This window comes from Hypomesus nipponensis, chromosome 9 (genome assembly GCF_054491055.1).
Source record: "Hypomesus nipponensis isolate SF chromosome 9, ASM5449105v1, whole genome shotgun sequence".
NCBI classification, from domain to species: Eukaryota; Metazoa; Chordata; class Actinopteri; order Osmeriformes; family Osmeridae; genus Hypomesus; species Hypomesus nipponensis.
This window is the reverse complement of record NC_140369.1, coordinates 24,832,256-24,860,160: the sequence shown is the minus strand read 5'-3', so window position 1 is coordinate 24,860,160 and position 27,905 is coordinate 24,832,256. Positions and strand designations below refer to the sequence as shown.

The 27,905-nt window shown below is 45.9% G+C and overlaps 1 protein-coding gene across 2 annotated transcripts; it reads right to left on the bottom strand.

Annotated features, from left to right (window-relative positions):
• Positions 1 to 23: 23 nt before the first annotated feature.
• cacna1sa (calcium channel, voltage-dependent, L type, alpha 1S subunit, a) lies at positions 24 to 27,864 on the bottom strand. 2 transcript variants are annotated; one of them, XM_084704432.1, is made up of 43 exons: positions 27,402 to 27,864; positions 26,166 to 26,271; positions 21,135 to 21,274; positions 20,837 to 20,979; positions 20,213 to 20,365; positions 19,586 to 19,791; positions 19,064 to 19,167; positions 18,703 to 18,848; positions 18,471 to 18,552; positions 17,767 to 17,927; positions 16,522 to 16,747; positions 16,001 to 16,208; positions 15,587 to 15,707; positions 15,279 to 15,393; positions 15,072 to 15,171; positions 14,744 to 14,813; positions 14,230 to 14,362; positions 13,810 to 13,939; positions 13,497 to 13,556; positions 13,031 to 13,137; positions 12,819 to 12,906; positions 11,994 to 12,101; positions 11,837 to 11,889; positions 11,565 to 11,711; positions 11,232 to 11,433; positions 10,778 to 10,936; positions 10,137 to 10,247; positions 9,820 to 9,903; positions 9,307 to 9,366; positions 7,424 to 7,450; positions 6,850 to 6,975; positions 6,663 to 6,728; positions 6,032 to 6,123; positions 5,758 to 5,917; positions 5,275 to 5,402; positions 3,912 to 4,008; positions 3,693 to 3,795; positions 3,465 to 3,566; positions 3,189 to 3,316; positions 2,570 to 2,695; positions 2,202 to 2,347; positions 1,914 to 2,091; positions 24 to 1,586 (listed from the first exon to the last, which is right to left on the bottom strand). In XM_084704432.1, the coding sequence occupies exons 1-43, from the start codon at positions 27,587 to 27,589 to the stop codon at positions 1,350 to 1,352; spliced, it is 5,427 nt and encodes a 1,808-aa protein (XP_084560558.1). In that variant the 5' UTR covers positions 27,590 to 27,864; the 3' UTR covers positions 24 to 1,349. The 2 variants fall into 2 exon arrangements, with proteins under 2 accessions (XP_084560558.1, XP_084560559.1); XM_084704433.1 differs by lacking the exon at positions 9,307 to 9,366 and adding an exon at positions 7,922 to 7,969.
• Between the last annotated feature and the right edge of the window lie 41 nt (positions 27,865 to 27,905).

Here is a 27,905-nt window from a genome sequence, read left to right as displayed (position 1 = left end):
AATTCACAAACATGAAGCAGGCCTTCTTGGTATCTCTCTTTATTTTGGGGGTGATCTGCATATCTGTTGGACAAGTGCAAATAAGATCAATATGGTGACAATGACTATTTTGAGTGCATAATCCATGACACTCAGTAATTTATTCTTACTAATACAATTTATCACCTTGGAGCGTTACATGCTACTGGTGTTTTATAATTAATTTATAAATGTAATTAATTTGACAGAACAGTCATATTTAAACTGAATATTTTTACGACAAAAATAGCATTGTTACCACAGACAAGTGACAATGATGCCAATGATGGATCTATAAAAAGTTTCTTTACATCAGAATTCTCTTAAAGTAATACATTTGTAATTCCAAGCCTCTTCTTGACATTTACATTACCAACAAAGAAACAGTGTCTCAACCACTACCTTTCTAGTTTCTTAAAGGTGCACTTCACCAGCACTTCTACATTCTGTTGCCCTTGTGGCTTGATCTCTACAACAAAGCTGTGAATGGCACATTCACATAAATGGTCTTAAACTTGAACAAAAACCCCAATTAAATACATTTTCATTTCAAGAAAAACAGACCACAGATTTTAACAAGTTGGGTCTGCAAAAAAATAATGAAAAAGCATAAATATAGTTTTAGAGGAAAAAGGCCTTGACCATGCTGTCCCTGATCGTGTAAAAAAAATATGACTCCGATCAACCACAGCCAGAGTACTGATCCTGGGAGACTATCACTGCAGCCTGAAGGTCAACATTAGCTTCTGTCATCTGCTATGATGTCATAATCCTAAGAGTATCCAAACATGACACTCTGGGACAGTGATGGACACGGGTCATTTCTGTAACTTTGGCTCACTATGAGAATGCACCTGGGTCCATAAAGACAAAGGTCTTGTCCAATTAAACATTGCTCACAATACAAAAATATGGTTTTTAAGGATGTCAATCATGGCCAACATGTCATGCCAGCAAAACATCAACAGGTCAAAAGTTAACATCATGTTCAACTGGAACAATAAGATGTTTACCTGAACATTACACATCATTTATACAGTTATCTGTACTGTGAATAAAATGTTTTAATAAAAAAAATTAATCTCTGTTTACTTTCTCCTTCTCTCTCTCTACCATTGTCTTTATTTCTCTCCAGACAATGAGTCACTGTAATAAAGCAGGAAAGGTTCTTTCTAATAAAATCATTCAAGAAAACATCCAGTAGTACAGTAACATAGATGTCTCAACATCGGCTCAACCAATCAGACATCCTCCCATGTCTCAGGACACCCAATCAGGACTGTCCAATTTGTAAAAGATTCAGCAGCTGTCAGTAGCTGTGGCCTATTGGTCTACACTGGGTTGTGGGGTGTAGCTGATTGGTTGAGCTGGCTCGGTGCTGCTGTGGGGAGAGGAGGGATAGGTCGTCTCTTCCGTTTGGCCTTTCCTCTGGGACCACTCAGAAGCTGTGAGGCCGAGGTCTCCATGTCCTCGGGGTCAAAGTTCATGGCTTCGGCCATTTCCTGCTTTGTGAGGGACAGGAAGCTAGGGTCGTCAGCCAAGACGGCCAGACCTCTGTGTATCAGCGCCTGAAACAGAGGAGGACGCATGACTCTACCACCACACTCCTCTCAACTAAAATGTTTTGACCGTGCTGTTGTGTTAAGTCATATAAGTATTATTTAACAAAGATCAAAATATGTCACAGTGTAGCATTTAGTCAGTGGCGTTTCTGTCCATTCTGGATCACTTGTCGAAATCTTGTGTGGGGGAAACAACACGTTTCAATGAAAGTGTTTTTGAGGGGCAGATGGGGGGGTCCACCTAGCTTGTCTATAACTACAAACACCCCTGGTACTGCCCGGATGGCTCTACAGACGAGCACACCGAATGATAGATTCCCCCTGTGCTCTCACCTCCTGGATCACCTGGTCTACGGCGCTGTGCGGGCCCGGCCCCTGGGCCAGCGGGGCCCCAGTGCCCCCCGGCTGCTGCGAGGGGCTGCTCTGGAGCTGGAGCTCAGACAGAGAGGGACACCTGCTGCCTCCTGAGATCACATACACCTGGACGGGACCTTCTCCCTCGTACAGACGGCTGCAGAGCACAGGAGACGTTCACGTCCTCATCCACCGGTCTGGGCATTCAGAGCTGGCACACGATATACAGGCAAGCACACACACCTGCACACGCAAACCCCCCCGTACCTTTGCCTGGCGTTGTTGTTGTTGATGTTGTTGGGCACCGGCTCTCCATCGGAAAACTGCAGAGGGCGCTGGCTGGTCACCTGGGCATTCTGGTTTCCATGCTCTGAGAAGGGGTCGACATGGTTCCCAAATAGACCGCCTGCCCTCTGAATGGTCAACACAGACAGCGTGGGAGAGAGTGAGCGAGAGAGGAAGGGATGGAAAGAGACAGAGAAGATGTGAGACAATTTCATGGACAGTTTCATGTCCTGCCTTCTGCACCATCACCCTGATGCATTTAAGTACATTTTCCCCCTGGCTTTCCATCCAGTTCTGTTGCTCTCTCTGTGTCTCTCTAGGGCTCTGTTTCTCCTTTCTTCTCCTCTCACCCTGAAGATGCCTTCCTCTGCCGCCTCATCCATGGCTCTGTCCATCTCCTCATCGTTCATCAGGTCTCCTGAGATGGCCCTCTGTAGCTCCGGGGCCACCTCCTCTTCTATGCTCCGCAGACCGGCCTGGGGGGGGGGGGGAGGGAGGTGGTGAGAAGAGAGGAGGGTATAAAGAACCAGTGTTGGCAGGAGAAGTAGGCAGGGCCTTGTCAGAAATTCATGATAAGGTATTTTTTCCCTTGTGTCCCTTAAGCCTCAAAATCTTAATAATACCTTTGAACAATAATCTCGTATTCACCGCAATATCCATTGTATCTTCATATTACTGTTTTGTTATTCCTAAATATATAATTTAAATTATAATAATAATCTAAATTATAATTTACAAAGCGGTAGATGACGGAGACGGATAATTTACATATTACTTTATCAATAATCTTTTATTGCAGTCTTGTAGGTCTGTCTATGTTTTACCAAGTGTGTGTTCCCTGTCAGGACTCAAAGTGGAAGGCAAGTGTAAATCAAACTTGTAGTCATACTTTGTGCATGGGATCTGGATTGGTTACACGACTATGGGGGGTTTCTCTGTATGGGTGTCTGTTGTTGTAAGACAGCCCACCTGGATTTCTGTGGTGTTTTTCTTATTGGGCCGATAGCCATAGTACTCCTCTTGTCTCTTCTTGAACTTCCTGAAGTAATCTTGAATAAGGAACGTGGCGTAGAACTTCCCCACGGTCACCTCGTCATCTGTCACATCAATGCCCCCAGTTTCACAATCAGACAACACCAAATGCCTTTGGGGATTTTTTTTTTTGGGGGGGGGGTCGGGGGGGGGTCAGACTGTTCCAGATTCTGATTGGTGTGGTTTGTGATTGGTGCATTTATGTGTCCTCACCCCCTATTGGTGGGATGACCTGGTCCAGCAGCTTCATACTCGTCCTCTTCCAGATCTTCTTGATGATGGCTCTCAGCTCCTCATTGGCTTGTTCAAAATTACCTGACCAATAGCAGCACAGTTAGGAGTTTTTAATCCTAAATGACTCTCTTCTTTACGCCTTCTCCCCTTTGTCATACACACACACGCATGCAAATGAGACACCAAGACCGTGCGTTCCCTAGACACCTTCAGTCTTGATCTTCAGTGCAGTCCTGACCAAAGAAAACAGGGTTGCGTTGAAGGTGACGGTACCATCGCTGTTGAGGGGCATGTTCATAGACACAAGCCTCTACAGACACAGAAACACAAACTAAATGTCAGCATGTGGCCCTTGCCAAAATATAAATGAGAAACTATTTCCTTTGTTATGCTTAGCACTGCTAACATAGCTGGTGTGGTAGTCACCTTGCAGGCCACTCTGTGAGGGCAGAACTTGCCAAAGCCCAGCGGAGGAGGTATCCTCCGGAGCAGAGTCACCACGTCCAGATGCTTGATCCGCCCCCTGCATGTCAGGATGCGCACTGTCATTACTGTCACTCTGTCACACTGTCATTACTGTCACTACTGTCACTGTCACTCTGTCACTACTGTCACTGTCACTCTGTCACACTGTCATTACTGTCACTACTGTCTCTGTCACTCTGTCACACTGTCATTACTGTCACTACTGTCTCTGTCACTCTGTCACTGTCACACTGTCACTACTGTCACTGTCACTCTGTCACTGTCACACTGTCACTACTGTCACTGTCACTCTGTCACTCTGTCACACTGTCATTACTGTCACACTGTCGATACGGTCACATTATCACACTGTCGTTACTGTCGTTACTGTAATTACTGTCCCTATCACACTGACATTCCTGTCCTTGCTTTCACTGCCACACTGTCACTCTGTCACACTGTCACTCTGTCACTCTGTCACACTGTCACACTGTCACTCTGTCACTCTGTCACTCTGTCACACTGTCACACTGTCACTCTGTCACACTGTCACACTGTCACACTGTCACTCTGTCACTCTGTCACACTGTCACACTGTCACACTGTCACTCTGTCACTCTGTCACTCTGTCACACTGTCACTCTGTCACACTGTCACACTGTCACTCTGTCAATCTGTCACACTGTCACACTGTCACTCTGTCAATCTGTCACACTGTCACACTGTCACTCGGTTACTCTGTCACACTGTCATGATCGATTGTAGTTGTGACCGTGTAGCCTGTTTCATTTCACTTCCTGCTGACTGCTCTCCCGGCCACAACAACATCAGCCTGTTCTCTGTTCCAAAATAAACTCCAGCATCTCTCCTCCTCCCTCCTCCCTCCACCTTCTCCTCTCTCCTCCCGCCTCCCTCCTCCACTTCCTTTCTGACTGCTGGTGACCGCAGGGTCCTTTTCAGACACCACCAGAAGTGAGCTCAGCGACCAGCTACCTTGTGGACACTGGAGGACTCTGAAGAGGACCGTCTCCTCACAGCCCACACCCTGCCCCCTGGATCCTCTCCAGCCCTCTGCTCTCCTCTGGTCCCTCATCCTGGGACATCCCCCTGGATCTGACCCCAGGCATCAACACCTCTTCACCTCTGGCAGTGTCCACTAAGACTGGCTCAAGTCACCACCTCACCAACTTCTGGTATCTCTCCAATCATCTGTCCAAAAGTCTGGAACAGTAACAACCTACTGGACGTGCACCAATCTGAACTGAAGGTAAGACACTCAACATAAAGCGATAGCTCTTCTGTGAATAAACACACACACACGTACGTGGCCTCAGGATCGTACTCGGCCCAGATCTTCTTAAACTCGTCCAGGTGATGGGGGCCAAGGATTGACCAATCACGGGTTAGGTAGTCAAAATTGTCCATAATGACAGCAACAAAAAGGTTGATGATCTGCGGAGGTCAGAAATCAATAACGCCTGTACATGTTTGTTCTGAATAGTGGTAAATCCTGTGCAAATTACAAATACAAACTGATACTATGAGCCTGTAAATTTACATGCATTTCCATATACCTTATGTTATATATCTATTGTTTTTACTCTATTTACTATCTATCTTCACCTCTATGTTGTGATGCATTGTGGGAAATGTAACTTTTCTTTAATTTAATTAATTTGATTAAAACATTATGTAACTGGTTATCTATTTATTTACTTGTGTAGTGTTCTTTTTAAATTGTGGGTTTGTTATTATATATATATATATATATATATATATATATTTGCATGTGTGGGTAGATGTTTACCAGGAATGCACACAACATGTAGAAGCTCATAAAGTAGACTATGGAGAAGCCAGCTCCACAGGTGTACTCCTCCCCGGGCAGGAAGTCAGACTTGGGGTCACACTTCTTCCCATACAAGCAGGCCAGCATCACTTCCTGCCACGCCTCCCCTGTAGCACACCTGCACAGGAAATGAAAACCCTAGTCCTCATTCAAAATAAAAACATTCAATGTTTCTCTGAAAAGTGTAAAAAAGGTGATTTAGTGAAACACCACCCAGAAACAGCACACCAACCTAAAGAGTACCAGCACAGCTTGAGGGAATGTTTGAAAGTTGTTATTCCTGTTGATGTACGTTCCGTCCACCAAGGCTATTTTACCAAAGATCTACAATGGGAAGACAAAGGCTAAGTGGTTAGAGGAAGGTGTATTTTCAGGTTGAATGTGTCATGTAGACAACTACACTTTCACAAAATAGAAGTTTGGACTTCATGGGACCAGCGTTCACTCGTCACCTATAGCAACAGTACCCTAAAGTAGCCAAAAGCTAATGGTAAGCTAACTTTTGCTCTGTAGAACACACAAAATTTTCATACAATCTTAAAACTGAATCTTTGAGGAAAGAATGGACATTCAGACAAGAATTGGGGGCTCTGTTTCAAATGTATTTGAATTGATTTGATAAAGATACCTATTGCAGGTTTAATCTAGTTAATGTATACATGACAAGAACCATCTATGTGGATGTAATTTCAGTCAGAGGCAACATTTGGTTAGTCTTCCCCTTTGATGTATTCAGTTAGCTAAAGCTAGTCCCATGTTGGGTGTATGAGTAATTTTACTTCTGCAAAATAGGTAAAGGGTCCTGGGTAATCAATAAATCCTTTATATACTGATCCTAGGTTTGTGTGTGTTTGATAACAAACCTGCATCCCAACAACAGCATAGATGAAGAACAGCATGAGGATGAGAAGGGCGACATAGGGTAGAGCCTGCAAAACAACCAATCACAACATCAGACAGACACACATTGAGAAATCTATTCCAACAAACTCAGATTGACACCTGGATACCCATCACAAACTTAATCTAACAAGGACGTAGATGATAGACCTGAAAAGACTTGATGAAGGTCCAGAGGAGGTTCCGTATTCCCTCAGATCGATTCAGCAATTTCACCAGACGCATGACACGGAAAAGTCGGAAGAATGTGATCGACACACTCATATTTTCAGATGCCTTTCCAGAAAAAAAACCATTGAAGTAAGTATACTTTATGTAAATTACCAATTGCTATAGTTTGATCATTTCCTTATGAGGGGTGGATGCGACAAAAATGGAGGTAATGAAAAGGCTTGTGAATGTTTTTTATTTATTGTAACGTTTTGATAAATTGTCAATTGATTTGAGAAAACTTGATTGTTTACAGCAAGCAATCTTTGATACATCCACCAATGTATCGTTTACATCTGCTGCAAACGATTAACGGGTGGAAGTGACCTGATATCACCTGATAATTCATAATTCATTTTTTTTCCGCAAGCATTTTGACAAGCACCTCCATCTTTGTCAAAACATTTCTGTGACTTCCATCCCTCCTATTTGCTTGAGGTATCACAGTAATACAGTAATAATCTGAAATCTTTGTACAATATGAAGACATGGAAACACGAATAACTGCACATACCGCAATGGCCTGCATGGGGTTCACCTCCTGAAAGAGCAAAGGCACCAATGTTATACAGAGATGACTTCATGTTTTGCCACTGGCCAACCTAGTTCTCAGTCTTGGTAACAGAGTTGGCCACTGGCAGTCTCCTACACAGTTATGCAGGCAATACACACCATCAAAATTACACTTACTAAACTGTACTAAGTATGGAGTCTTTACCGGGATTCTTTAACATCAAAAGGATCCAGGTGTTTAAAGATCATCACCATGTTATGGTGTTAACCCTTGCATGAATAATCATGGTTAGCGCACAGAAAATGCTAACTGTTACATCGACACGTGGTGGTGTGATTGACATCAAAACAATGATTAGTAATGGCTATTAAAAGTTCCATTGAACAGCTTGTGCAATGTTAGGGAAATCTCGTGCAACACTCATTTGAACGATGTTTCGGCAAGCTTCAAGTGAGGTCAAAAGCAACACTGAAAAAGTTGAAGCATGTGAATAATTACAGCGCAGCCGTGGAGACAGTACAGCCCTCCAGAAGAGGTCAAAGCTGCCTGAGAGAGGAAAGACAAGGGAGATCAGAGGAGGACAGACACCAGCCACAGAAGGCAGAACAAGGAGAGGGAAGCCAGCCATGGAGATGGACGTGGAGGGGTCGAGAGGGCAGAATGTGAGGAAAAAAGAGGTAAGAACCGAAAGAGAAAAAGAGCGAAAACCAGTCGAACCCAGACGACAGGACGACAAACACAAGAGGATGGACACACTGCCCCAAGGGTGCTTTGGAACATGGATTGAAGGATCTTCTGAAGGTTTACTGCAATGGCAATTTGAAGTATATTTTGTTATTGTCATGAACAATACTTAATTTCCTGAAACAAATACTGTACAGTAGATGTTAATTGCTACAGTAATATGGAGCATGGCAGGGAAAAAAAAACATTTGAGCAGTAAAGGATGACTTTAATAATTACAGTTTGTTTTATTCTTTCCTGTATTCGGAATGTCAATTTGATTAGATAGTTTGACTGTTTTTACAAACATATTTACATGGGAGGTGGGACTCTAGGTAACGTTTTCAACTCACTTTGAGTGATTTTGTATTTATTTATTCCAACACCTTTCAAAGTACAAAATCAAACCATCTGATTCCCTTTATCCTGGGGTGGACTTTCCCTTTAACTGACTTCTACCATCCATCTACCATTGACCTGGAGAAATTACAGTAAAATCACAGAAGGATATCACTCACAGTTCCTCGACAAATGATTGACAGAGAAACACATGACGGTGAAGCAAAGTGCCACAAGTTATTTTCTGCCCCAAACAACTACATTGATCTAGAATTACATCTTCAATCTCCAGTTCCATATGGGAGCTACCTGACGCGGCAGGTCTGGGACCAGCTGTACAGGGCAGAAAGTAAGGAGCATCAAGACTGTGGTGTTCAAGGCAGATGTAGCTTCAGGGTGGCATGACACACGGCCCTGTTCAAACACCAGCCGCCTTTCTTCCTCCCTTCATCGTCTACGTACTCAAACTGAGTCAAAATGGCGCTGAGCAGCAACTCTGTTTAGTCCAAGATTTCTCAACATCAAATTTCTAACAACGTTTGGTTGATACTTGGAAATAATATGTATTTTATTCCCTCATGAGCTGATGGGGTGTTTCTGTATGTCGATTAGTTGAACATCAAATCATCACAGTAAACGCTGTTGCAACAACCTCATTTAGAAGGAGAGGAAGGGAGGCTTTAGTTCAGGTATTGGAAGAGGGCCTGAGGCTGGCGAGGGTCGGAAGGTGTGGCTCGGAGCAGGTGTGCAGCAGGGGAACAGGTGGCAGTGGAGGTGAGGGAGTGAGGGGCATCCAGAGGTTGAGGAGGTGGAATACTAACCGCATCCTCAGAGCTAAGGCTGCTGTCGAACACTGGCAGGGGAGTCTGGACAGTATGTCTCTAAGTAAGTGAGTGGGTGGAGCGTCAGGATAGACACACAGTCAACAGACAATACCTGGTGTTTTGTGAGAACTACAAGTACTAGTACTACTAATACTGTACTGTAGAGTGAGCATGTAGTTTAATTTATCTTGAACAGTAAAGAGGAATTCTTACTGCTGAACAGGAAAAACAATCAGAAGTTATACAAAGTTATACAATGTCAAACTGATTATAAATGTGCCAATGTCATTTTGTGTTCTACATCAGTAAATACAAGCCATGGAATGTAAAATACAAAGCAAATATATATTTTATCATGTATTATTTAAAAGTGAGTAAACTGCATTCCAAAAAGTGGCATTACTAACACTCTATTTAAAAACATAAATAATTGTTCCACTATTGGTCATCGTGAACAATGTGTGTTTGTGTGTGTGTCCATTGGGCGTTGTTTGTGTGCATTGTACTTACATCTATCTCACTCAATATGACATCAACCACACTGCCGATGACGATGACAAAGTCAAACACGTTCCACGGATCTCCAAAATAACCCTGTGGGTGAAAAGACTTTCATCGTCAGGGAGTGTGTTTATGAGTTTGTGTTTTTATAACAAAGCAAGGATTGTTTACCACACAGATTATTGTGATTATATAGTATGTATGTGAAATGAGAAGAAAAAAAACGGTATATATAGGTAATAACTACTTCACTTTATGTTTTATAATTAAATGAGTGTCAGTCTTGTGACCTGTTTGAGGAGGATCGTATCTTCAGAGTGACTGACCTTAGCTTTGAAAGCCATGAGCTTGAGGAGCATCTCCACGGTGAAGAGAACCGTGAAGATGACGTTCAACATGTCCGACAGGTGGGTCACGTGCTCTGACTGGTTACAGTGCTGGAATACAGGGCAGCAGAACAAACCACAGCACCATGTCAATCCGAACACCTTTCTTTTTACCAAAGCATTTGACAAATTTTATCTCAGAAGGGGTTTTATTACTTGTATTATTGTTTTTATAGATTTTATGTAAAGCACCTTGAACTGCAATTCTTGTATGAAATGTGCTAAAGTCTTCAAATTAATATTATTATAACCCGCTTTTCAGCATATGTACGGAAAAAAATTACTAGACCAAAAAAAGAAAATAGGCAAATGCTCAAAAACAGATTAAATTAATGTCACTACACCCACAGTTCAGTACATGTATTTTTACTATGGTAATATATTTACAGTCAATCTCTACAGTGTACAGAGAGAATTGCCACTCAATCTATAGTTAATAATTATCAATTTTTTGGGGCAATCCCTAAAATATAATTTGTCCAAAACAGACAAATACTTAGTTTTGTTCTCAACACTTAATGTGTTCAACGCCTGCAACTTTTAGCATCATACCTGCATCCCCAGACACGTTAGCATCATACCTGCATCCCCAGACACATGGTGTTGAGCATGATGAGCAGGAACATGAGGTACTCGAAGTAGCAGGAGGTGACGATGTACCACACCTGGTACTGGTACGGGTTCTTGGGGATGTAGCAGCGGAGGGGCCGTGCTTTCAGGGCGTACTGCACACACTGGCGCTGGGATGGTTCAAGACGCAACAACAGGCTTCAGATTCGCTGCATGTCCACACACACACACACACTGACCCTACAAACACACGACCCCCCCACACACACTGACCCCCCCACACACACACACTAACACCCCCACACACATACTTACTCCACACACACTACCCCCCCCCCCACACACACACACTGACCCCACACACATACTGACACACACTAACCCACCACAAACACTCCCCCCCACACACACACACTACCCCACACAGACTGAACACACACACACACACCAACTCCGAACACACACCTGGTTCTTGTCCAGCTCACAGTCCTTGTACTCCTGCTCTCCCTGCTCCTGGAAGGTGACGATGACGAAGCCCACGAAGATGTTCATCATGAAGAAGGCGATGAGGATGAGGTAGATGATGAAGAACACGGAGATGGCGATGCGGTTGTTGAACACTGGGCCCACGTCCTCCATGTTGGAATCAATGGCTCTGTACAGCAGCCTGTACACACACACACACAGAAACACACGGTAGCACATTCACAAAACAGTTCTCGTTCCACAGCTAAAGGGTTGTTGTGAATGTGCAAGGGTTATATTAGAGCCCAGAAGAGCGCCGGTATGCCATCTCACTTGGGCCAGCCCTCGAAGGTAGAGACGGTGAACAGAGCCAGCATGCCGCTGAAGATGTTGTCAAAGTTGAGCTCTGAGTTGATCCACTCTCTTTTATGGACCTGCATCTCATGGAGAGCCCCCTCCTGGTGCTTTATATAGAAGCCCCTGGTGGAGGGAGGGAGGGAGGGGGGGGGAAGGAGGATATACAGTGATGCACATAAAGAAGATGAAGGAGGCAAAGGATTCAATGGGAGATGAGCTTGTCTGAAATCAAACGAATGCGTTCCTACTTGCACTCTGCCTCAGTCATCTTATCAGGGTCTGTGCAGGCGTAGAACGTGCCCTGGAGAGAGAACACGAAAACACGACGGTTCAGTTAGGGTTCTTGGTTGCTTGCCATGTTTCTCTTGTGGTGAGGAGAGACTCGTGCTTGAGAGTGCAGGTCACCTTGAAGAGCTGGACTCCGATGCAGGCAAACATAAAGTCCAGCAGCATGGTGACCAGCACAATGTTTCCGATGGTCTTGATGGCCACAAACACACACTGGACCACGTGCTAAACCAACGCAGACGATACACACGCTTTACCAAAGGCCATGTCAGACTTACAGAACACATCAAGTATGAAGACGGAACATATCCTCCCATTCACAGTATGAATATACAGTAACAAAAACTATTAATTAGGGATGCACCGAAATCAGGATTCAGTTTCGGATTTGGCCGAATATTGGGCTTTTTGACAGGGTTCGGTTTCGGCCGAACTTTAGAATTTTTTTTCATCAAATCCAAACCCTACGCTTGCATTACGCGCGTTACGCTGGTCGACGTAATGACGCCGCAGTTGATTACGGGAAGGTGTTTACGTAGGTGGACCGTTCAATGCAGTAGGCTGAGAGAAAGTGAAAATGGAAAAGTGTTGTTTGGCAGTACTTTCAGTCAACAGAATTGATTCAAGTCGCGCTACATGTTCAATTTGTAATGCCGATTTGTCTCATGGTGGCAAGGGACCCTAAACAATAGGCTACACAACATATCCGTATGAAACATTCACTTCAATAATGTGTCACCTGTGTTAATGGACTGAGGAGTAGGATTCGGTATTCGGTTTCAGATTCGGTCGCATCTTAACCAGTGGATTCGGTATTCGGCCAAACCCCAAAAATCTGGATTCGGTGCATCCTTACTATTAATAAATGTAAAGGGTGGCTAAAAGCAGATCTAAAAGGTAAAAAGCAGGTCAATGGCATGGGTGATGCTGACACCAGCTCACCTTGAGCCCCTTGGCCCTGTTGATGGCCCTGAGAGGCCTCAGCACCCTCAACACCCTGAGGATCTTCACCACAGAGATGGCACTGGACCTGGACACAACACACACACAACCCATCACTAAACGCCTCCCCAGAGAGACAACATTGTCTGAGGGCACAATCCATTTTTATGTGACACTGTCTAGCCAAATCCCATGTCCCAGGGACTACTTACTCCATGCCCATGGAGAGGAGGGATACGCTGACAACCACCAAGTCCAGGATGTTAAAGGAGTTCCGGCAGAAGGAGCCAGTGTGTAAGATAGCTCCATACACTGTCATCTGGTTGGTTGGACATCAATGGGGTAAATACAGATGTAAAACTACAGCCAAGTTTATAAGATTAAATAGACCAGACCTTTTATACTTTATATACTGCCAAATATATACCCAGACAAAACACATTACATACTGTATTTCATATATTATATAATATATTTTTTGACTCATGTTTACTACACTTATGATGGAACACTCATTTTGACAACTGCAGTTATTGAATTCATCACACCAGTAGGTGTCAGTACTGTTGTTTTTGTCAGCTTTAAATGACTCAACTGAATCACTACTACTAAACAACAGCCTCCCTCAATACAAAAGAAACACAACAATGCATTGACACACCGATTGTTCCCAATTACCTTGAGCACAATTTCAGCCGTGAACACAGAAGTGAAGACGATGTCTGCATATGCCAGCACCTTCAACGAAACAGGAAAAAGGCGCTAGACTTTCATATGAGCAGTCCAACAAAATGTCTAATACTGTAGAGATCAGAGCACTTGAATATACAAAAAAGTGTTTTAATCTTGACAGTAGCTTGTCCTTTCTTACATGTTTCATTTCATGCCATAAAATATAAAATAAAACAGCTTGTGACCATACTCTTTCAAATAAAAGAACATAAAGAATAATATAGTACATGGACAGTGACACAGGCAGATATGTGGGCACCTTGTTCCTGAAGGACATGGGGTCGATAGGGTCCTCAGCGGCAAGAGAGATGCTGGAGAGGAGGATGAAGAGGAGGATGATGTTGGTAAAGGTGGTGGCGTTGATGATGCGGTGGCACAGCTTACGGATCCTAGGAGGGGGAACAAATGACAAAAACATTTGTCTTTGGAAACTTTTACCAATTAGACCCTTGTCAAGTCAGAAAGATGTTATTACCATTAAACAAATGAGAAAAGTATATTGTTGAGTGACTCATTTAAAAACATAATGAATCTACACCATAACGTGTTCAACAGTGATCATCATCATCCTTATTATCATCATCCTCATAATCAACATTATCAACATCCTCATCATCCTCTTCATCCTCATCCTCCTTATCATCATCATCATTATCCTCATCATCCTCTTCATCGTTACTTGTTCTGAGGACCAAAGATGAAGAAGGAGCTGGCCTCTGGCATAGGCACCGCCTCCTCCTTCAGCTGCAGGTCTGCCATTGGCCGAGGCCTCGGGCTCTCAGGGATGTCAGGGTCCTCCTCCTCATCGTCACCTGGGCAACAGAGATGTTCGGTTGTAAACAGAGAAGTAATCTGTAAAGACCTCTGGCATGGAAACACGGTTTAAGTAAGTTAAACATTCATTTACATTTACATTTAGTCATTTTAGCAGACGCTCTTATCCAGAGTGACTTACAGTAAGTACAGGGACATTTCCCCGAGGCAAGTAGGGTGAAGTGCCTTGCCCAAGGACACAACATCATCTGACATGACCGGGAATCGAACCAGCAACCTTCTGATTGATTCCCTAGCCGCCTAGACCCCCATCCTAACATTCATCCTCTCCTCTCTGAAGAGATATCTGATATCATCATCTCAATGCTCCTCAACACATATTTCTAGTCCAGGTGAGAGTTGAGAGAGAATCTATTTACCTGGGAAGTCTGCTGGTGGGAAAGGGTCCTTTATCTCGTTGACGTTGGACTCAAACTCGTCCACTCTAAGCTGTAGGGGAGCACAAAACAAAAACATGTTTATAGATGTTCCATATGTATGTATAGAAGGGGTTTGGAACAACAACAACAAAAATGCTGAAACTTGTTGAGCTGGTTCATGCGAGTTATACCTATATCCGGTTATCTTTGTGAGTTATACCTATATAAAGTTGGCTGTGTGAGCTATTTCTATTTACAGTTGGCTGTGTGAGCTGTATCTATTTCCAGTTATACCTTAGCCTTAGTGGGGATCTATTTTCAGTTATACCTTAGCTGTAGTGGGGATGCCTTCAATCTTGGCTCTCTGTTCTGCCAGCTTCTTGGCCAGGAGAGCTTTCTCCTCGGCTGCCTTGTCGGGCATGTTGGCCCTGACGACAGGGAGAGAGAGCAGCTGGTCATACCACAGCCAGGTCTCTCCTGCAGACCTACGGCTCCCAAGCTTGACCTGTGACCTTCATCATTAGCCTTCCCTCACCTGAGCAGCTTCTTGCGCTTCTTCTCCTCCGCCTTGTCCTTCTGAGCCGACGTCAGACTCTCAGCCTCCGCCAGGTTGTCCACGGCGATGGCCAGGAAGACGTTCAGCAGGATGTCTGAGGGAGGTCAAAGTTTCCTTCCGCGGACAAATAAACCCTACAACTCTAACCCCTACACACCTTCACCTCTTCTACCCACAGACACAATGTCAGAAACGACGTGGGTACAAACATTGTCACTTTAAAGCTGAAACTCGTCCGGCATCAGGACCTTGTACACACAGGTTCAGGGATTGCCGTGTAAGGATACAGTTTCCACAGACGAAGAGGATGATGAAGTAGATGCTAACCAGGATCCCAGGCATGATGGGACCTCCATATGCCATGATGCCGTCATACATGACAGTGTTCCAGTCCTCACCTGTTAGGATCTGGCAAACATTTAGAGCAAAGATTGTTCAAATACCACCTCATGTGACTTGATTTGGTTTGAGGGCACGTATAGCACGGTATGTTTCGGAGGATCTAAAGAGGAACATCAAACAATACATTCAGTCAATCTAGTGTGTTTGAAACCCATCTACATGTTGGACATGTTAGGTCTCTACCCGTGACAGTGATGCTTCCTCAAATGCTACACTTTGTCATTTCACTTCATCAATACAATTTCTTATGTTACAGTGTTAACTCTTGTTAATTCACGTTGATTCTGCTGTGAACCGACCTGGAACACACTGATGAGGGCTTGAGGGAAGCTGTCAAAGGTGCTTCGAGGTTTGGGCCGGTTGGGGAAGTTAAACTTGCCCCCGAACACCTGCATGCCGAGCAGGGAGAAAATGACGATGAAGAGGAAGAGGAGGAGCAGGAGGCAAGCGATGGAGCGCACCGAGTTGAGGAGGGAGGCCACCAGGTTACTGAGGGACGTCCAGTACCTTACACACACAAACACACACGCCAGGGATTAGGGATTACTCTCTACCTGAGCATATCTCTACCTGAATATATCTCTACCATATCTACCTGAGATCATCTCATCTCTACCTGAGCATATCTCTACCATACTCTCTACCTGAGCATATCTCTACCTGAATATATCTCTACCATATCTACCTGAGCATAGCTCTACCTGAATATATCTCTACCATATCTACCTGAGCATAGCTCTACCTGAATATATCTCTACCATAGCTCTACCATACTTTCTACCTGAGCACATCTCTCCCTCTCTACCTGAGCGAGACTTACTTGGTGACTTTGAGCAGGCGCAGCAGGCGGATGCATCGCAGTACGGAGATCCCCATGACGGACATGATGTCCATGTGCACCAGGATGAGCTCCAGCACGCCGGTGGTCACCACGAAGCAGTCGAAGCGGTTGAACAGGGACATGAAGTAGGAGGGCAGCCCCAGGGCGTACATCTTCATCACCATCTCGATGGCAAACATGGACAGCAGGACCTTGTTGGCGGCGTCTGGTGATTATGGAAGGGTGGGGGTGGTGGGAGGGTTGGGGGTCAGTTAAGCTGTTTGGTATGGTCCAGTACTGTTTTCATTTGGTTTACAATTTCATATACGTTCATATGTGTTTTTTTACTATTATTCTACCTAGACAGTGTCTATGTGGTTCTCAACCCTGGTCCTCACGGACCCCCTGACATTCATATTTTAGATGTTTCTCTCTTCCAACACACCTGTTTCAAATGAATAATTATTAACAGGTTGGATGACCCTGTTCGTTAGAATGGTGGTCAGTGTTGGAGCGGGAAACATCTCAAACATGCAGGACAGCAGACCCCGAGGACAGGGAGTGTTCAGACCCCGAGGACAGGGAGTGTTCAGACCCCGAGGACAGGGAGTGTTCAGACCCCGAGGACAGGGAGTGTTCAGACCCCGAGGACAGGGAGTGTTCAGACCCCGAGGACAGGGAGTGTTCAGACCCCGAGGACAGGGAGTGTTCAGACCCCGAGGACAGGGAGTGTTCAGACCCCGAGGACAGGGAGTGTTCAGACCCCGAGGACAGGGAGTGTTCAGACCCCGAGGACAGGGAGTGTTCAGACCCCGAGGACAGGGAGTGTTCAGGGCCGAATGCAGAGTTTGGTCCAAAAACTTGGTCCAAAAGTTGGCTAGGGGGGTTGGAATTAACAGCCACTGTTTAACGAAGAGTGACCGCACAGACCTGGTCTAGATTGATATGCAACTAAATATGGACTTCCACAATTAATTATTGCATGCAGAGCATTCTTTTTTTTGCATTCATTTGATTGCAAAATACAGTTTTTTTTTTTTTTTAGGCAATGAGTCCAGCACAATGGAGCGTTAAGCCCGCCCCCCAGCCAACTTCATTTGTCAACTCAATCAAGCAGTCACTTGAGAAGGACATTTTTCTGTGTGGCACCAAAGAGTTATTATCAGCCAATTATTTTCGGACCTCGGTCCGGACCTCGGTGTCTTCAATGGTGGATACGGCCATGGGAGTGTTGCGAGGGCTGACCTTGCCAGTTGGTGAGTCTGTCAGACTGCTGGTGGTGCTCCGTAGCGATGGCGAGCGTGTTTAGGAACACCAGCAGAATGACCCACCAGTAGAAGTAACGAGACTTCACCCAGGTCAGACACTTACGCCGGCAGAAACGGTTCAGTTTCCGGGCTTTTTTACTGGATGGAAGAACAGATGAGAAGAAGAGAGGAGATGAAGAGATGAGGAAAACACACTAACAAGGAGTTTAGGGTTAGTGCACAGTTCTCACTGGCTGTATGGGCAGGTATACAGTAGTGTACTCACTAGTGGTCTGGATACAGTGTACTCACTAGTGGTCTGGATACAGTGTACTCACTAGTGGTCTGGATACAGTGTACTAATTAGTGGTCTGGATACAGTGTACTCACTAGTGGTCTGGATACAGTGTACTAATTAGTGGTCTGGATACAGTGTACTCACTAGTGGTCTGGATACAGTGTACTCACTAGTGGTCTGGATACAGTGTACTAACTAGTGGTCTGGATACAGTGTACTCACTAGTGGTCTGGATACAGTGTACTAACTAGTGGTTTGGATACAGTGTACTCACTAGTGGTCTGGATACAGTGTACTAACTAGTGGTCTGGATACAGTGTACTCACTAGTGGTCTGGATACAGTGTACTCACTAGTGGTCTGGATACAGTGTACTAACTAGTGGTCTTGCTGTAGTGTACTCACTAGTAATACAGGATGCGTTGCATGGTGTCCATGTCCCGTAGACTTCCTGTTTCTGATCCTCCATCCTCCAGAGGTAACAGACCTGATCCACAGGGACAACAGACGACAGTCACAAGTTGTTGATTTCTAGTGTATTCTATTCTGTTGTTACAAACAGTGGGCAGGAGTAAGACAGGTGTTCTCCATGTTCAGCAGCTCTACTCTGCTGCGCCTGGGAGAGTGAGGTGATCACCTTGACCCTCCAGGTCATTGTCCATGACCTCGGCCTGGGTGATCCACTCCATGTAGCCCTTCAGGTCCTCGTCCAGCTGCTGGGTCTCTCGCAGCTTTGTGAACTCTCCGCGGGACTTGGCCTTCTCCCTCTCCTTGGTGAACTCACTGGGGATGGGAGGCCGTAGAGAGACAGGAAGACGGAGAGAGAGATCGAGATTAGGAGGATAATGAGGGGAGGAAGATAAAGAGGAAGAATAATAATAAAGACAGCAGGATGAATAAGAAGTGGTAGAGGAGTGGAGTGGACACTGAAGAAAGCTGAACTTTAGGAAGGATCCAAGGAGAGACTGACAAACAGGACATGAGAACAAGACTCCTACCCACTGAGCACGCCCAGAACCAGGTTGAGAACAAAGAAGGAGCCGACCAGGATGAGAGTGGTGAAGAAGATCCACGGCCACTCCATACCTATAGCATCATTCACCTGGGGGGAGGAGGGAGGGAGGGAGGGAGGGAGGGAGGGATGGAGGGAGGGAGGGAGGGAGGGAGGGAGGGAGGGAGGGAGGGAGGGAGGGAGGGAGGGAGGGAGGGAGGGAGGGAGGGAGGGAGGGAGGGAGAAGAGGAAAAAGGGATGAGGTACGGAGGGAAGGGAGGTGAGAGGAGGGAGAGGAGGAGGGAGCAGGGGAGTAGGGCAAAGAGGAGGGAGAGGAGGGAGAGAGGAGGGCAGAGAGGTGGGAGGAGGGAGAGGGAGTCAGAGAGAAATAAGTGCATTGTTGCATTGACCATCTTCATGTTACAAAAAAACAATAACCCTAAGTAAATGTCATCCATAAGGGATCTCTGAAACAAGTGAAAGTGCTAAAGTGCAGTGATGCAGTAATAGTGGTATAAAACCCCAGTACCCAGTAAAGGACGTCGGTCCAGCCTTGCGTGGTGATGCACTGGTAGACCGTGAGCATGGAGAAGCCCAGGTTGTCAAAGTGTGTGATGCCGTTGTTGGGCCCAGGCCAGCCCAGCCGACAGTCTGTCCCGTTGATGGTGCAGCGACGCCCGTTCCCTGCCTGGGCGCAGGGAGAAGGCTTCTCGTTCTCCACCGTGGCGATGATGTCTGGAGCACAGTCAGAGGAGTTAGGGCAAGTGTGTGGGAGTGTGTGTGTGCATGTGTGTGTGTGTGTGTGTGTGCGTGTGTGTGCCTTGTACAGTATGTGTGTATTACTATTCTTTTGTGAGTAAATATTTACAGCATTCCTTGATCAATCATGAAGAGATCAATAATATTTGGCCTTTGGCCTTTCACAGCAATTAAGGATCGGTATGTTTGATTCATCTCAAAGCTGGAACTTGTTGGACTGATCCAGCGGAAGACAGGATTATTAATGCACAAGTAAAGAGTTCCTGCTTGAGTGTATTAGTATCCTGTGTGTGTGAGTTAGTGTGTGTGCGTGTGTGGGCGTGTGTGTGTGTGTGTGTGTGTGTGTGTGTGGGTGTGTGTGTGTGTGTGTGTGTGTGTAGATGTCCAGCAGCCCTACTTGTGCCTGTGTAGTAACAGGTCTTGTGCATCTTGCACTTAAAGAGCTCCAGCCCCATGATTGAGTAGATGGTGACCATGAAGAAGACCAGCAGGGCGATGTGGAACAGAGGCAGCAGGGACTTCAGGATAGAGTTCATCACCACCTGTAGGCCTGGAAGGGAACAACAGGAAAACAACATCCACATAAAAAAAATATATATATATCAGTCTTTCTCAATACTGGTCCCCAAGATACGCGGCCTAGCATGCTATAGATGTTTCCATGCTCCAACGCACCTGGTTCAAATGAATGGGTCGTTATCTTGCTCTGCAGAGTCCTGATAACGACCCATTCATTTGAATTAGGTGTGTTGAACTAAGGAAACATCTAAAACACGCAGGGCAAGGCAGCACAAGGACCAGGATTGAAAGAGGCTGATCTAGACAACTACAGATCTACAGATCTAGACAACCCCATTTGGGTTCTCCTTATATGGTTTACCTAAATTTAATAACAGAGTATCAAGAGATAGATCCTAGAGAATCAAGCCAAAATAAAAAGACAAGCATTAAAGTCAAGTTTGAACAAACGTAGTTGCCCGGAACCAAATCTACCCCCAACCCCTGAGGTCCGGTTCCTTACTCGGGACTCCTGAGACGAGACGCAGGGGCCGCAGCACCCTGAACGCACGGAGAGCCTTCATGTCGAAGCCTCCGCCCTTCTCCCCCACCTGGGCTTCCACCCCACTGAGGTGGTTGATGGTGTCCAGGGCCACTGTGAATAACCTGCCCCGCAAAGAAGGACAGACTGTCAACACTGACAAACTAAACTTGAACTACTGTTTATGCACAGTTTTGTCGATTTTCTTTGCATGTTTGACCACTACAGTCCCATGTTTAATAGTTTACAATTGTAAATTGGTAATAAATGTGTTTCTTACCCTACAGACACACAAACAAAGTCTAATATGTTCCAACAATTTCGTAAGTATGCGTCTGCGTGAAACAGGAAGCCATAAGACACGATCTTCAGAAAGCACTCTATGGAGAAGATGAGGAGGAAGATGTACTCGAGGCTTTCCTGCAGACCAACCACAACAGGGGGAAGAAAAGAGGGGGTTAGTAACCATGGTGATGCTCCAGCGGTGGCTCACCCAATTCAAACCCGGCTCTCAACAAAACTGTGTAGACATCTTAACTTGACGTACTCTTATGATGGATACCAGACTGCAAATAGACTTTGATACAATGTATGAGGCGAAGTAACTGATATACAGATATATTCAAGATCAGTCAAAGCAATGAAGTATAAAGTTCAGTGAAGTTGAACAAACGTAGATATATGAGTCCACTGGGATCAGGTTTTCATACGATGGGAAAACTGAACCCCTGTGAACTCTGTGTCTCCTCTACCATTTCAGTACAGAGAGGTTTGCTGACCACCAACAGGCCTTCAGAGGCCCAGGTACCCGAGACACCCTGCTGTACCCGAGACACCCTCCCTGCTGTACCCGAGACACCCTCCCTGCTGTACCCGAGACACCCTCCCTGCTGTACCCGAGACACCCTCCCTGCTGTACACAGGTACCCTCCCTGCTGTACCCGAGACACCCTCCCTGCTGTACACAGGTACCCTCCCTGCTGTACCCGAGACACCCTCCCTGCTGTACACAGGTACCCTCCCTGCTGTACCCAGTGTTCATTAAAGCCATCACACTACTTTCAAAATACACTCAGGTTCAGCTACAAATTTTTTCTTTCCCTCAAAGGAAACACTGAAGACTATTTGGATGGAAACGATCAGGCAAAGAAGGCAAGAACAATCAATATAGGCGCATTCTTTTACAGGCCCTTATAATGAGATGTTTAGTTAATTCAGTGCTTGATTCAGGCCCTAGAACTATTAGCTTACTCTTTAAACTTGATCTTCAAATATAACTTAAAGCTGTTTCTATTTGAGGACTTGTTGCTTTATAGGGTCTTAGTATTCAGCATAGGGATAAGTCCATGTGCAAACAGCTTAGTATTCAGCATAGGGATAAGTCCATGTGCAAACAGCTTTGGTGTGTAAATAAAGCTCTAATCAATTTCTGCAACATTATACATATACTCTATATTTATACAGTGCTGCTGTATAAAGAGCTGGCACATCAGCCCATCATGGGCACAGGGTCGTTCTGGGAACATTCACCAGAGGCATTTATAGCACAGCACTGTGTGTATTTGTATCTATATACTTCTGACACTGAGAGGCAGAACATCCCACCACAAACAATTGTCTGTGTCCACACACACACTGACACACTGCACAGGGACTGCCAGAATGTACTTGAAGAAATTGAAGGCACAAACATGCATTCACACACACACACACACACACACACACACACACACACACTGCCTGTTCTGTGTACTAATACCCTGACGAGGGAAGATCTAAATTTAAGTAGTTTACACACTCAGCGTCCATGAAACATGAAGGCAGAGTGTGCATGAGTGTGCGTGTGAGCAACACCTGGCCCTTTCAATCACCCAAGGACACCACGCAGGGACACTACGCAGGGACACTACGCAGGGACACTACTCAGGGACACTACGCAGGGACACTACACAGGGACACTACGCAGGGACACTATACAAGGACACTACGCAGGGACACTACGCAGGGACACTACGCAGGGACACTACGCAGGGACACTACGCAGGGACACTACTCAGGGACACTACGCAGGGACACTACTCAGGGACACTACGCAGGGACACTACTCAGGGACACTACTCAGGGACACTACGCAGGGACACTACGCAGGGACACTACGCAGGGACACTACTCAGGGACACTACGCAGGGACACTACGCAGGGACACTACGCAGGGACACTACGCAGGGACACTACACAGGGACACTACGCAGGGACACTACGCAGGGACACTATACAAGGACACCACGCAGGGACACTACGCAGGGACACTACGCAGGGACACTATACAAGGACACCACACAGGGACACTACTCAGGGACACTACGCAGGGACACTACTCAGGGACACTACGCAGGGACACCACGCAGGGACACTACGCAGGGACACTATACAAGGACACCCTGAGGGACACTACGCAGGGACACTACTCAGGGACACTACGCAGGGACACTACGCAGGGACACTACTCAGGGACACTACGCAGGGACACTACGCAGGGACACTACGCAGGGACACTACGCAGGGACACTACGCAGGGACACTATACAAGGACACTACGCAGGGACACTACGCAGGGACACTATGCAGGGACACTACTCAGGGACACTACGCAGGGACACTACGCAGGGACACTACTCAGGGACACTACTCAGGGACACTATGCAGGGACACTACGCAGGGACACTACACAGGGACACTACGCAGGGACACTACGCAGGGACACTACGCAGGGACACTATACAAGGACACCCTGAGGGACACTACTCAGGGACACTACGCAGGGACACTACGCAGGGACACTACGCAGGGACACTACGCAGGGACACTACACAGGGACACTACGCAGGGACACTACACAGGGACACTACGCAGGGACACTACGCAGGGACACTACGCAGGGACACTACGCAGGGACACTACGCAGGGACACTACTCAGGGACACTACGCAGGGACACTACGCAGGGACACTATACAAGGACACTACGCAGGGACACTACTCAGGGACACTACGCAGGGACACTACGCAGGGACACTACGCAGGGACACTACTCAGGGACACTACGCAGGGACACTATGCAGGGACACTATGCAGGGACACTACGCAGGGACACTATACAAGGACACTACGCAGGGACACTACGCAGGGACACTACGCAGGGACACTACACAGGGACACTACGCAGGGACACTACGCAGGGACACTACGCAGGGACACTACGCAGGGACACTACGCAGGGACACTACGCAGGGACACTACGCAGGGACACTACGCAGGGACACTATGCAGGGACACTACACAGGAAAAATGAATGCGATTGAATTGTGAATCCCCACAGGAATATCAATCTAAACGTGTGTGTGTGTGTGTGTGTGTCTAAGGGGACAGGCCCCAGCCTAGTGTTCTGGTTGGAGCAGAGACTTGTGTGTATCTGACATCAGTGTATGGGTCAGCTGTCATGGCTGGACTTCGGACACAAATTTAAAACACAGATTCCAGGGTAGAGAATGTACCAGATACTGCCTGCGTTTATTTCCTGTCTGGGCCATTCTTGCATGTCATCCCCTGTCTCACTCTTTCTCTTTCTCTCCCTGCCATTCCCGTCTCTTTATAACAGTCGCTGTTAAATAATGCAATAACATGACACAAAAAAGTAACAGATTCAACTGGGTCACAACACATAATGTAAAGAAAATACTCTATTATGCTATCAGTACCTAAGATAGGGTTGCTTGTTTTGTACAAAATATTCAAGCACTGGGACAACTCTGAAGTGGTCCTTCAATATACTGACAAATGTAGCTAGCCTTTTTTTATACGTTTATCTTATTATGTATGCAAATGGCAGACACAGGGGGATGCTAAGCTACACATTTACATTTAGTCATTTAGCAGACGCTCCTATCCAGAGCGACTTACAGTAAGTACAGGGACATTCCCCCGAGACAAGTAGGGTGAAGTGCCTTGCCACGTCATTTGGTGTGGCCGGGAATCGAACTGGCAACCTTCAGCTTACTAGCCCGATTCCCAACCGCTCAGCCACCTGACTCCCTACACCAAACCATGTCCTCACAGCCCTTCTTTCAAGACCCCAAATGGCAACAAGTCAATTATGAAGCAGGACATGGACACCTCTTTGAACCTCTGGCTGAGTGACATTTTCCCTAGATCAGTGTGTCTCGAAACGTATGTGTGGACATGTTTGAAGTTCTTGTGGCAGCAATCAGTGGTCCAGCTACAGCCACTGTGTCTCATATGACCACAGTCCATCAACTGCTTTTATCTGCTACGCTTCTCAGACAATGAGGGCGGAGGGGTTATAGGGGGAGGGGGAAGGGGAGGGTTAGAGGGGGCAGGGGGAGACAGGGATGAAAGGGGTAGAGGGGGAGACACAAAGCCAAAATGTGTATCCCTGTTTTCTTCCTGTCCTCAGCCTGTCATGACGCATGCAGGATTTACTAATCCAGCCAGCGAGCCGTTCTCTGGCCCCAAGATATGTTCATCTGGGCTGGCATCAGTGTCTGTCCCACACAAACCACAAAACAGCTACATTACAGCACATTTTATTAATTTTGCAGGTGCTTTTAGGTCAATCGTGCATGTAGAAAAAATAGTCCCTGGTAGTAGTGGAACCTAAAGAAGTGTTGTTGTGTGATGAGGCAAAAAAAAAAATGTTTAGCTTCCCAGCAAGCAGACCCCCAGAGCATCTTCTCCCATTTTGAAGCATTTAAAAATGAACTGTGCCTCAATATTCTATGTATAAAAAGATGCAAACACCTAAATAACCGGACACTGTAACATCAAGTAGTGCAAGTTGGCTGGCAGCCAAAAACAACGAACGACTGGATCGGATAACTGCTGATGATGTCAAACTGACATACAGCCTAGCGAGCAGACCAGCATGCCCAGCTGAAACATACACCGGTGTCTTCTACATTCTGGCCGCCTGTCTTGCAGAAAACAAGATCTTGGAGCCCTGACCAATCAGAGGGAAGGGAGGGACTGAAGGGGAATATATTTGATCCCTCAAGGTGTAGGATTGTGCGAGCACCAGGCCTTCTGTAATAACAGAATGTATTCATTTGGCAAATGCTTTCATCCCAAGGGAGTACAGGAAGATTTTAACCTGTGATCTCAAGTCAGAAGCTTCGCCACTAAGCTAAGACCATCCACATGTTAGTCTCTCTACGACCACACTCACATAGACTCAAATAGGTTGACTAATACACCGACATGCACACACAGACAAAGCCACGCTCACACACGCTCACCAGGTTGCTGTTGGTGTTGTTGCTGTCCTCCTCAGGCATGGGCAGGTACACGGCCAGGGCCACACAGTTAGCAAAGATGGCCAGAAGGATGATGATCTCAAACGGTCTGGAAGGAAAAACTCAGGAAATACACAGGTCCATAGAGACACCCATAGAGAACCTTCTAGGTGTTAATCAAGCTCAGTGACCAACGCTTTAAAAAATATATTATTCCCTGAAGACAATGTTTGGACTTTTGGAGAAACAAGCAGCTATATTGTTAACATCCATCTCTAGAGAAGCTATAAATTTGCACCAGGGTAGATATGTCAACCATGACATTATTATTTCAACCCCTCCACCTAAAATGGGTTTGCTTGTTTTGTATAAAATTACAAGAATCTGAAGAGCTCACGACAGGCCATCTCAGAAATCTAAAGATATCAGCCACACCAATAAAGTCATTCCGGTCTATTTTGGAGTCATTTGCATGTTGAAGCAATCTGTAGTTACATGCAGGACATCCTCATATAGCCAATAGGATCTAGAACACTGAGGTAGAACCGGACTCCAACAATGGTTCCGTTACAAGGCAATGACGCTGTTGTGCCAAGGTGAAACTACCATATTACGTTTGTAACGACTGTTAGGGGATAATATGACACATTTAAACAATCAGTGCTGCCTCAAGTTTTGTTGGATAGACTAGTTAGGGATGAAGCTACTTCTGATCATAGACTTAATTCAGATTGCAAGTTCCACATGGTACCAGCAGGGGAGCTGTGACGTTGCATTCTCTAGACTTAGCATGTCTGCTTTTAGCCTGTGACACACTGAGACAGCTGTCTGTCCTCTGGAAATATCATCTCACTGCCTCAACTTAACCCATATTTATATTTAAATGTTATGTCCATCAACGGCCTTCATGGATTAGTACACATTGAAGAATGCCATTACTGTGGATATACTCATCCATGTTAGCCTTGGTAAGGGTGCTGGCCTAGGTCCATGCAAGGCTATGTGCAACAGGACTAAAGTAGTTCTCTTTGACAGTAAAGCCTTAAAGGTTAGTGCTTTTACGTAAGTGTTCTAAATATTGTCTGATTCAAAGTGGAGGAGTGCATTTTGTTACGACAAAATACGTTGAGGAACCAACGATCATGTAGTAATAAATCTTGTTGACTCCATAACTGAATTCACTTAGATCCAGCCACACATCCAGTTATGATCCCACAACCCCTAACCCCGTCAGGATACTTCCACTCCACGATGTTGATGCAGGCCTTCCGGAAAGGGTTCTTCAGGGTGAGGAAGAAGAGCGAGCGGGCTGGCCGAGGGTTGCCCCCCGTGGCCAGCAGCTTCTTCAGCTTCTCCTTCTGCTTCCTCTTTAGAGTTTCCTCGTCCATAATGTAAGACGTCATCGGCGGATCGCTGCCACCCTCCATCTTGGCTCCTAGGCGGTTCTCCGGCTCAAACAGGAGGTTGGAGCTGGGTGAGGCTGTTCTAACGGGCTAGCTTCGGGACTAGAGCTTCTCTTAGTCCTGTTCTCCAAAATGTGTCTCTTCTTTTATCATTTAGTCCTGTTTATTCCTTTAGTCCTGTTTACCCCTTTAGTCCTGTTTACTCCTTTAGTCCTGGCCTCTGCCTCTCTCTGCTTTTCTCCATCGGTCGCTCCCTGGTGTCTCTCTTGCTCAGTCTGACTGAGACTGTCCTGACTCTTCTCTCCTTTTCCCCCCAGTCTGACCCACCTCTCTCTCCCCC

What these genes read in the sequence shown, in the direction of transcription:
- cacna1sa (XM_084704432.1), bottom strand. Translation starts at nt 27,589, where the DNA reads ATGGAGGGTGGCAGCGATCCGCCGATGACGTCTTACATTATGGACGAG. An exon ending in GGACCGACGTCCTTTACTGG is followed by an intron (nt 19,168 to 19,585) that starts GTACTGGGGTTT and finishes TCCTCCCCCCAG; the next exon opens with GTGAATGATGCTATAGGTAT. An exon ending in GCATCCCCACTACAGCTAAG is followed by an intron (nt 14,814 to 15,071) that starts GTATAACTGAAA and finishes GCTCCCCTACAG; the next exon opens with CTTAGAGTGGACGAGTTTGA.